The sequence below is a fragment of the Cornus florida genome, unplaced genomic scaffold, assembly GCF_030987335.1.
Source record: "Cornus florida cultivar Cherokee Brave unplaced genomic scaffold, ASM3098733v1 CherokeeBrave_3.0.0_Hap2_Chr05, whole genome shotgun sequence".
Lineage (NCBI taxonomy): Eukaryota > Viridiplantae > Streptophyta > Magnoliopsida > Cornales > Cornaceae > Cornus > Cornus florida.
The window spans coordinates 46,647,896-46,658,453 of NW_026775575.1; the positions used below are offsets into that span (position 1 = coordinate 46,647,896).

The following is a 10,558-nucleotide window of genomic DNA, read 5'->3' on the forward strand; positions in this document are numbered from 1 at the left end:
TATCCCTCTCAAGTATCAAAAAGACACCTAATTAACCCCCTAAAATCGTTAGTTGGTCGTCCCAAATTAAACGCCAAAGGTTATCACATGACACACATGAGAGGGCAAAATTTTAAAAAGACAGAAATGACCATAATGAACTTTATATGGATTACACACACACCCACACACACACACACACACACACACAACATGTTATATGTCTACAAAATCCCCATTTTAATAACTGCAACAAACAGTTGGTAGCTCGATCTCTCTCTATCTATGTGTCCCCATTTTATTAATTGCAACTAACCCTTACCAACTTGTTTGAATAGAAGTTTCATTCATAGCCATTAAAGGAGAGAAATACCTTTCCAGAGAGAGCTACGGTTTGTGTTTTAAGTTTTAGCTTACTACCTTCATTGATCGGTGAATCTCTTTATCTAAATTCAAAGCAACCCTTTATGGTTTGAGTCCTCAAACCTCATTGTTGTCGTCCTTCAATTCCTCAAACAAAGGACTTAATGGTAGGTTAGTGTGGTTAAGAAGCCTGATTCTCAGTGAGAACTCGTAGAAATTTAGGCAAGCATAACCGGGAGATTCTGGCAAGCATAGCTGTGGTGGGTGAAATCAGATCGGATCTCGGCGTCGGAGATTCTCTTACTCTTTTTTAAATATTTATTTTCCTAGGTTGATATTTAGATTCCGATCCGAATTCACCCACCACGACCCCACCATCGCCCGAATCAACAACGACAGTTTCAGCTCCTGCCCAGCCTCCATCACCATCACTCAACAGCTATGACAGCTTTGGTATCTCCGAAAACACGATGACTTCTCCGCTAGTGAGTAGAGAGATAGAGAACGGGTAGAGAAAGGGGGACCATAAACAGGAAAAAAAAAAAGAAAAAAAAAAAGATAGGCTACTGACACGTGGCATTTTGCTTCTTGGTTTTGGATTACTTGAGTATTCGTGAACATGTCTTTCTTGAATCGTTTGGCATCATATGATCAGTGTTAAGTTTAGGTTGTTGTGCACTTTTTTATTGGTTAGTGGGACTATTTTGCCACATAAGTGTATTGAGTTGGAAAACAATACAAATAACTTAGGGCTAAAAATGGAATTTAGTTTTTATGTTAACGGCTGGTTACATGTTGTCCTTAGGTGCAACATTCTAATAATTTAGGGGGGCAACTTTTAATTCAGGTTCCCTGCAATCAGGTGATAATTTAGGGGGATTTAATGTACTTAATCCTTGTTGTTGTAGTTGTTGTTGTTGTTATTGTTATTTTTATTATTATTATTATTAGGCAAAAGTGTAAAAAAATTCTCTGAACTATTAGTTAGTTGCAAGATGCTCTTTGAAGGTTATTATGAGTATTTTACATTTATGAAATTTTATAAGTTTATATAAATTAATAAGTAGAGGTATTTAGGTAATTTTGACTCTCTAAGCACCGAAAAATGACGTCTGATGGCCGGGAAGGAGTGCATCTTTTCAATATTAATTTTAGTGTTCAATTTGCATCTGACAATAGTTTGGGGGAATAGTTCATAGGGAATTTTTCACTTTTGCCTCCATATTATGATGTACATAATTGGAATTTTTTTATTAATCTCCAAAGTACCCTCCAATATGTTGGTATACCCCACCTTCTTATAAAAGGCTTCTGCATTCCTTTGAAAAATGTTTTCTTTTGCCCTTTCATTTTATTTTGTTTTTCATAAAATGCAAGTCATAATAACACAAGTATATAGCCAGTCAATTTATGGTCATGTGGTATTGCATGAATTTATTATAGAGGGCTTTTAAGGTAGTTCGCCTATAATGTTACCATAGAGGTGTTTATACTTTATACTATTCTCTCGAGGTAAAAAGGAAGAGAGCTCTCCGTGCTACAATGAGGTTCACCTAACTATAGTTTTACTCGTCGAACTCCGCCGTAAACGTGCCATGAATGCCATACGTGTATGCACGTGGGTATATACATAATCAATCCACAGTCCCACTTATCTCACACTTCTCAGTTCTCACACTCGCGCACTCGATCAGAGTCATCAATGGCGGCTTCTACCTCCTTCGCTCTGTCCGTTGCCGCTGCTGCTGCATCTTCATCCAAAACCCTAAAACCAACCTCCAAAACACTAGGTACGAATCTAGGGTTTCTTTATTCATCATCTTCAAAGACAAACTTAATGCCGCTCAAAGCTCGAGTCATGCCTTGCAATGGGGCTGGATCGAGCTCAGGCTCAGCTCTCGGGGCTCGTATGGTCGCTACGCCTGAGCTTAAGCCTCTCACGTCGCTCGATTTCGAAACCTCCGTCTTCAAGAAGGAGAAGATCAGTCTCGCGGGGCACGACGAGGTATTTCCCTCTCTTCTCTCTCTAGAAATTGTTCTTGTGCTGATTTTTAACTGGTGATGATTTCTCGATTGGTTTTGTTTTGTGCATTGTAGTATATTGTGAGAGGAGGGAGGGATTTGTTCCATTTGCTACCAGATGCGTTCAAGGGTATCAAGCAAATTGGTGTTATCGGTTGGGGTTCGCAGGTGAACTTGATTGCTTTCTTGATTCCCAAACAGTATATTATTGGTTTTATGTGATTTTCTGTTCCATTTTGTGAATAATCGTTGAATTATCTTTTAATTATTTAACATAATTGATATAATTCTCATGGATGTATTTAGGGCCCTGCTCAAGCTCAGAATCTAAGGGATTCTCTTGCATTTCTTATAGCTGGAGAACATTGTAAAATAAAATATGGGAATGGATTGTTCTTTTGCTCTGAATTCGGTTTTTGAAAAAAAAAAATAAAAACCGAAGATATAATGAAAAAAATGCTAAAAGTTTGATTCATCCTTGGAGTGCCTTTGATCAGTTTTCCCTTTTCTCCTCACTGTTTTCAAGAATGAAATTGGTTTTTTAAATCTTGTTTCCAAATATGAGAAATTATCTAATTTAAATAAATGTTAAGTTTCAGTCTAATGGCAGAATTAAATATCAGCAAATGCCAAACAATGGACAAATCCATACTTCAAAATATTTTGGTTCTCCATTTGAGAAAATTACATTCTGAAAATGGGACCCTTTGATCTTCCATCGCTTTTCTTTTTGCGGCTATATTTGTTGATGACATGTCTAAACTTCTTAGGAAAGTCAGAAAACGAATTATCTTATATAGTGTTGGCGCAATCTTTGATAATAAGCTAGATATACTATCGTCACTCTATCCGAGTTGTTTCTTGCAGCGCTCTTTATTGATGATAAGTTCCAAACTTATGGAGAGTTGGAAATTGATTTCCTTTTCTCAGTGTCGGCACGACACTCTTTTAGATGGTAGGCCTAATACACATCTTTTTCTGTTGTTGCTCATATGCTTTTATGCAAATTATATAACTTTATTTATCATTATAACATCATCATAAGAAGTGTGGACACAGATGCATGATAAAGACACAACATGATTAATCTTGGAAAAGTAGGACATGGAGGTGGAGAGTTCACAACAGTAACATATATATTTCTTTATATAAAATTTATATTACTAAATCTGATATTCTAGATGAAAAATTTTCACTTATAAATTATATTGATTATAATCAACCTCGCCATAGAAAGAATATCATAATAAGGGTATAAGATAGAGTGTGTGCATGTGTTTGGGTTTGTACTTGTATATGCATATGTGTATGCAATTTGATGACCCCTCTCTTAATTCCATGTATATGATCAAGCTTTTAAAAGATTTTTTGGAGCAACTATTTTTCTATTTTAAAAGAAAGCCTTATCCAATGTCCATGTTCAATGGTAGCATGTTAGCCAGTGTGTAGGAAGTCTCAGGCATGCTTGAACTTCAAAATTTAATTTTGAATTTATAAACACCTCCAAAAGTTGTCAAACACTTTTTTTTTTTTTTTTTGATGAGTTCCAAAAGTTGTCAAACACATGGCTAGGAGTGTCTGATATGGACATGTCTCCTCTTTAGAAGTGTCCGTGCTTCTCGGATAGCAATGACATGTAACCTATTTGACCATATAAATAAATTTCTTAATTTGATTCTCATTTCTTTTCATTTCCTATAATTTCTCCAACAAAATATTGGATCATTAATCTTTGTCATGTTGGACTTAACTTGTAGTTTGATCTCTTTGTCATTTTGTGTATTACTGATATCAAATGCAATTTAGTTCAAATCTTGTATATTATTATAATTATCATTACCAGATAGATTAAACTTCTGGAATTGACTTGGTGTTTCAATGGTTGTCTGGATACTTTGAAAACAGAAACATTTGAATGCACTTGCGTTTTGGTATCACTAGCAGATTGGTTTTAGGACAATTTGTAATTTGTAGTGAGAAATATTCCTGTTCTATGATGATGTTGAATTAGAAAGGTACATTATTGTTGAATTTACCTAGTAGTTTAGGTTACATGCACTCGTTGGCATTTTTGTGCATGACTTGGGATGTTAAAGGAGATATTTCAAGTATCTTTGGTTCTAACATGAACGTTTTCCCTCGATGATCTCTATGTGCTGTGAAGGTGTGTAATTGCATGCTTTAATGAGCCGCTCTTTTCTTTTCAATGGATAAATGAATTTCATTGTTCTTAGTTCTTTTTACTGATGTTCTATTTAATATAATTGATATCATTCTCATGGATGTATTTAGGGCCCTGCTCAAGCTCAGAATCTAAGGGATTCTCTTGCAGAAGCAAAATCTGATATTGTGGTCAAGGTGATATTAGTTCCCCCATCCTCTCTCTCTCTCTCTCTCTCTCTCTCTCTCTCTCTCTCTCTCTCTCTCTATCTCTATCTATCTGTATTAATCATAGCTTTATATGCTAAACTAGTTTCTCTGTTATGATGTTTGCTATATTCGCTTTGTAACACAGATTGGTCTTAGGAAGGGTTCTCGTTCTTTTGGGGAGGCTCGTGCTGCTGGTTTCACTGAAGAGAATGGAACCTTGGGTGATATATGGGAAACTATATCGGGCAGCGATTTGGTGCTGCTCTTGATTTCTGATGCAGCACAGGTTCATATATTGTACAGATATTCCTGTATCTTAAATATTAAATGTTGAATGTTACTGGTATGCTATTCTATGCTTTTGGTTTGCAGCTATCAGGATTTAAGTAAAAATATCTCAATAAATGATAGTTTTCTACTCTTCATGTTTCTTTAATGGTCCATGTGAACTTATATCTCCTCTAGAAAATTTTGAACTTCAATCAGTTCTCTTACGTACGCTGGGTCTAGAAGAAACTGCAAGCTAATTATGAATACATGTTTGATGTATAATGCTATCTAATCATGAAGGCCTTAATTTCACGAGTACTTGAGAGGCAAAATTTACTTATTTACCCTTGTTGGCTCCTTGTAATTTCCTTGAAGTACTTGGATAGCAGTATCACCGAATAACTTTTAGAAACTTAAATAACTTAAAGACTAAAAGTTACAGTTTCTGTTTTGTGCAAAATTAGCCAAACTAAGTCCTATAAAAGTCCCAACTTGTCATCATCATCCTTCTCTTGGTCCAACTCGAATGGGTTAGTTCACGTGAATTCTCCTTTTTCCTTATTTTCTATTGTAAGCTGTCTCCAATTGTATTTAATTTCTTAAGGCCTTTTTCAATTAATTCGTTCCACATCTACGTTAGTTTTGGTCTGCCTCTTTCTCTATTACCTTCTATGTTTACTAATATTCCTTTTTTTGGGTGCATTTTCTGGTTTGCATTTGTGCATGACCAATTTGACATTTGGACACATACCTAATACTCATACCCAGCATAATCATACCTAGGTTCATGTGGCCAATACAAGTACTTATTGCATGTGGAAGTCTATGTAACATAAGCTGACATGGCATAACGTAAGATGCCAATGTGATGTCACATGTCCATGATGTGGCACCATTGGTGGTGGGTGGAAACATGTGGCTCTTGATGACACCACGTGACTGCCAACACGGTGGTAGGCTGGTAGCACGCTTACCTAGTGGGATATCTAGGCATTTTCAACAAAAGTAACATTATATATATATATAATTTTGATTTCTAATGGATAAGTTTTTTCGTTCAAGAGTTGAATCTTGGAATATAGATCCTACCAAGCACAATTGTCTTATTTCTTTTTTTAATTTATTATATATCATGGACTGTGAGGGAGTAAAGATAATGAAGTTGAGAGCTACCACATTGATCCCTATTACAAACCTTAATTTGATATCAGAGGTTTATACATATGATATATAAAGAGACCAGAAAATATTATAAGTTTGAAGAACTACAGAACAAGAAGGATGAGGGACCCTTAGTAGAAAGTACAAGGAAAAGGGCAAAATAAATACAAAATGCACTCACTGAAGTCAAATGAAAGCACTCACACACCAACCAAGCGGTTGCAGAATCTTGAGGAGCATGCAAGTGACCTCTCATAGGAACAACATTATTATGAGACTTTGCTGGAATGCTAGTAATTTAAATGAAGTGATGGCAATTGTCATGGAAAATCAGATGATCTATGCATGTCAACATGATGTGAGTGAATTCCATTGCCATATTTATGGTACTTCACTGGAATAATGGTCATTTAGATGATGTGATGGAAAATATCATGAAGTGTCAGATATTTTAAGCATTTCAGCATGCTATGGCTGTCTGCAACAGTCTTACTTCCATTCATTCCTTGCCATGACTGTCTTGCATTTATATATTTCTTCATTTCCTTCATTCTTGTCATGACTGTCTTGCATTTATATATTTCTTCATTTCCTTCATTCTTGTCATGACTGTCTTGCATTTATATTTTTCTTCTTCTTCTTCTTATTATTATTATTATTTGGTTACAGGCTGATAATTATGAGTATGTGTTCTCCCACATGAAGTCAAACAGCATACTTGGGCTTTCCCATGGGTTTCTTCTTGGACATTTGCAGTCAATGGGCCTTGATTTCCCTAAAAACATCAGTGTAATAGCTGTATGTCCCAAGGGAATGGGTCCGTCTGTCAGGAGACTCTATGTCCAAGGCAAAGAGATAAATGGTGCAGGAATCAATTCCAGTTTTGGCGTCCACCAGGTTTCTCTCTCTCTCGATATATATATATATATATATTTATATATGCATATTCTATCTTGCATGCACACTTGTTTTTTATGTTGCTTGGTTGTGTTCTGTAAGGCTTTTCAAAAAACCCAATTTTCTCCGTGGACAGGATGTTGATGGCAGAGCAACAGATGTTGCCCTTGGATGGTCTGTTGCCCTTGGTTCTCCTTTTGCATTTGCCACAACTCTAGAGCAGGAGTACAAGAGTGACATATTTGGAGAGCGAGGCGAGTGTGGTGTCATTTATCCTTATTTTGGTATCCACTGCAAATGATGTCTGATCATTCGTTCCTTTGATCAATAGGCATTTTACTCGGTGCTGTACATGGAATTGTGGAATCCTTGTTTAGAAGATATACTGAGAATGGAATGAGTGAAGACCTTGCTTACAAGAACACTGTTGAATGCATAACAGGGATAATCTCAAAAACCATATCAACTAAGGTTAAATACTTGTGATCATCCAAGGGGAGGATTTTTTAAATGACTTTTGGATTTCATCTATTCCCTCTCCATCATTGTGGTGTGCGTGCGTGCGTGTCTCTCTCTCCTCTGTGTGTGTGTGTGTGTGTGTGTGTTGGGGGGGTTTGGCGAGTGGAAGTGACTCTTCCCTCTTTGTCGGCCGCTAGTTGTCTTAAAATTCTTTTCCTAATGTATATTGTTCCTTGCAACAGGGTATGTTGGCTGTCTACAATTCTCTGTCGGAAGAAGACAAAAGGGAGTTTGAGGCTGCATATAGTGCCTCGTATTATCCCTGCATGGAGATCTTATATGAGTGCTATGAAGATGTTGCCAGTGGTAGCGAGATTCGCAGTGTTGTCCTGGCTGGGCGTCGCTTTTATGTATGTTAGTTTCCTTTCTGATGTTTACATACATGGTTAGAATGCAATGCTATTAAATTATTAATCACTGATGTTAAGGGTAGGTTCGTGAACGTTTGAGATCTTTATGACATTTGAAAGAAGTGCAAGTGATAATAAATATAATAAGGGTAAATTACACTAACCTCCCCTGCGGTTTGAGCAAATATCAGACAGATTGACCAATTGGCTTTTATTACACTGAGCTCCCCTAATTGCCTTTTCCGGTGGCCGGAATAAGTAAAAAGCCATTCATGCCCTTTTTATTACAATATATTACATATTTTTGTTAATATGAAACTCACGTGAACTGCACAATCTTTACGTCTCTACCAATATCAATCACAACCCATCTCTGACCCCAAGCCGGATCCAAGATGGAATCATTGACAACCCTCAAATCCGACCACGCACTCAAATGACGGTATAATCTCCGGTCTCCACCCTCCACCGCCACAACTCCAACAACCCAACGACAGATGGTATCTTCTTCGTATCGCCACAACTCCCACAACCCACAAACTCTCATCATCTATAATCTTCAAAATCCCCAATCAGAAACCAACCTTATAATCTAAACATATTTTGCTATCAACTTAAAATCCAATCTAAATTCGGAGAATTTTGGGATGTATTTAGGCATTCGCTATATATATGTGTGTGTGTGTGTGTGTGTGTGTGTGTGTGTGTGTGTGTATGTATGGCGCGCCAAAATTACCCTAGCCAATCTTCATCTCTAGCATCTTCTGTATTGGTTAATGGCTAGTGGTGCGATCAAGAAAGAGACCCATGGTTGGTGCACTAGACGGATCCTTTGTACTTGTTATCGCCATCAAGATTGACCCACGCTTGGTCTTCGAATTAGTAGTACAGAATTTTTAGAAAGAGGGGATTCCTGTAGGTGGTGGTTAGAGTGAAGAACAAAGAAGCATCAAAAGGTTTTTTTTTTTTTTTTTTTTCTTTTTTCGAAAGAACATCAAAAGTATGTATATTTGTATGGGTTATATATATATGTATATATATTTGTATGTGTGTATATATATATACACACACACACACAGATTGTAGAAGAAGAAGGAATTTTATGTGTTTCTATATATATATATATATGGGTCTTCTTATTGTGTTTTCATATAAGAAGGGCAAAAGGAGCTTTTTAAAAAATTTGATTGACAACTTTGCCAGAATTTTTTTTTTTTAGGGGTGTTATTGAGCAAATGCATCAAATGTTAGGGGAGGTCAAAGTAATAAAGGTTGATCGGTTCATTTGTGTGATATTTGCTCAAACCTCAAGGGAGGTGAGTGTAATTTACCCATATAATAATGCAGGTTATTTTGATATGCTTCTATTTTTACAGGAAAAGGATGGTCTACCGTCTTTCCCTATGGGCAAAATTGATCAGACACGGATGTGGAAAGTAGGTGAACGAGTTCGAGCAACACGTCCAGCAGGTGACTTGGGGCCGTTATTTCCTTTCACTGCAGGTGTCTACACAGCACTTATGATGGCCCAGGTGAGCTCTCTTTTAAATTTTCAATTTAAAATTTGTTATATACTTTTAAAGGAATTCGAACATAGATGAAATATAGATTGATACTGAGGATTGCTTAAGAAGTATAGGTTGATTTTGTAACTTAATTTTTTTTTTTTCCTGAATTATTTTTTGTAACTTAATTCCTCCAAATTATCGAGAAAGAAATGTCTAAGCAAGAGTGATGTAATAAAATAGTAAAATGCAGTTGGTGTTTGATCAATTAATTCAAATAATGATGCTATTTGAATCTTAAGGATACGGGATTTTTAACGTCATACTGTTAATTTTGCTCGGTGAACATGAATTCTATTTGCTTTTTACTTCATTCAACAGATTGAGATTCTGAGGAAGAAAGGGCACTCCTACTCGGAGATCATCAATGAAAGTGTGATTGAGTCAGTGGATTCATTGAATCCTTTCATGCATGCCCGTGGAGTTTCTTTCATGGTTGATAATTGTTCAACAACAGCACGGCTAGGATCAAGGAAGTGGGCACCACGTTTTGATTACATTCTCACGCAGCAGGCCTTGGTAGCAGTGGACAATGGTGCTCCCATCAACCGTGACCTGATCAGCAACTTCCTATCAGATCCCGTGCATGGGGCCATTGAAGTCTGTGCCCAGCTGAGACCTACAGTTGACATCTCCGTTCCTCCAGATGCCGATTTTGTTCGCCCTGAGTTGCGCCAATCTGTTCACTGAATTACTGAAAATCACTTAATTTCAGTTACCTAGATCTTGTTTTGACGGGAATATTTTTGAAGGAGTTTTCTTGAATCTATGAGTGCTATATTTTATCCAGCATTTCCTGCATTTCCTAATAGAAGTTGTCCTTTTTGTTAGCTTTATTTGATTGTTCACTTGATTTTTCTTTCCATTGATGAGAAAAAGTCTTTCCTTTGATTGGATTTTCTGAATTTCATATTAATATTTTGCTAGCCCCCATCTTCGAACTCCAAGAATGAAGAAAATACCTCCATCCAAGTTAAGGGCATGCATAAATGTATGTAATGATGAATACTAGCTTTACAGACTTATAATTTCGTGGCAAACTATGCATAAACAACTTTGAGG

The 10,558-nt window shown here is 36.6% G+C and overlaps 1 protein-coding gene across 1 annotated transcript; it reads left to right on the forward strand.

Annotated features, from left to right (window-relative positions):
- The first annotated feature begins 1,961 nt into the window (after nt 1–1,961).
- LOC132306400 (ketol-acid reductoisomerase, chloroplastic-like) lies at nt 1,962–10,332 on the forward strand. Its single transcript, XM_059803781.1, has 10 exons — nt 1,962–2,347; nt 2,440–2,532; nt 4,657–4,722; nt 4,880–5,020; nt 6,835–7,062; nt 7,199–7,316; nt 7,394–7,533; nt 7,764–7,931; nt 9,308–9,463; nt 9,818–10,332. Exons 1-10 carry the CDS (start codon nt 2,045–2,047, stop codon nt 10,184–10,186), a joined length of 1,782 nt encoding a protein of 593 aa, XP_059659764.1. The 5' UTR covers nt 1,962–2,044; the 3' UTR covers nt 10,187–10,332.
- Nucleotides 10,333–10,558: the final 226 nt, after the last annotated feature.

Excerpts from the sequence above, each read along its gene's own strand:
- LOC132306400 (XM_059803781.1), top strand. The coding sequence starts at position 2,045 with ATGGCGGCTTCTACCTCCTTCGCTCTGTCCGTTGCCGCTGCTGCTGCA. Across the intron at positions 7,534-7,763 it reads CAAAAACCATATCAACTAAG|GGTATGTTGGCTGTCTACAA; the intron begins GTTAAATACTTG and ends TCCTTGCAACAG. Across the intron at positions 7,932-9,307 it reads TGGCTGGGCGTCGCTTTTAT|GAAAAGGATGGTCTACCGTC; the intron begins GTATGTTAGTTT and ends CTATTTTTACAG.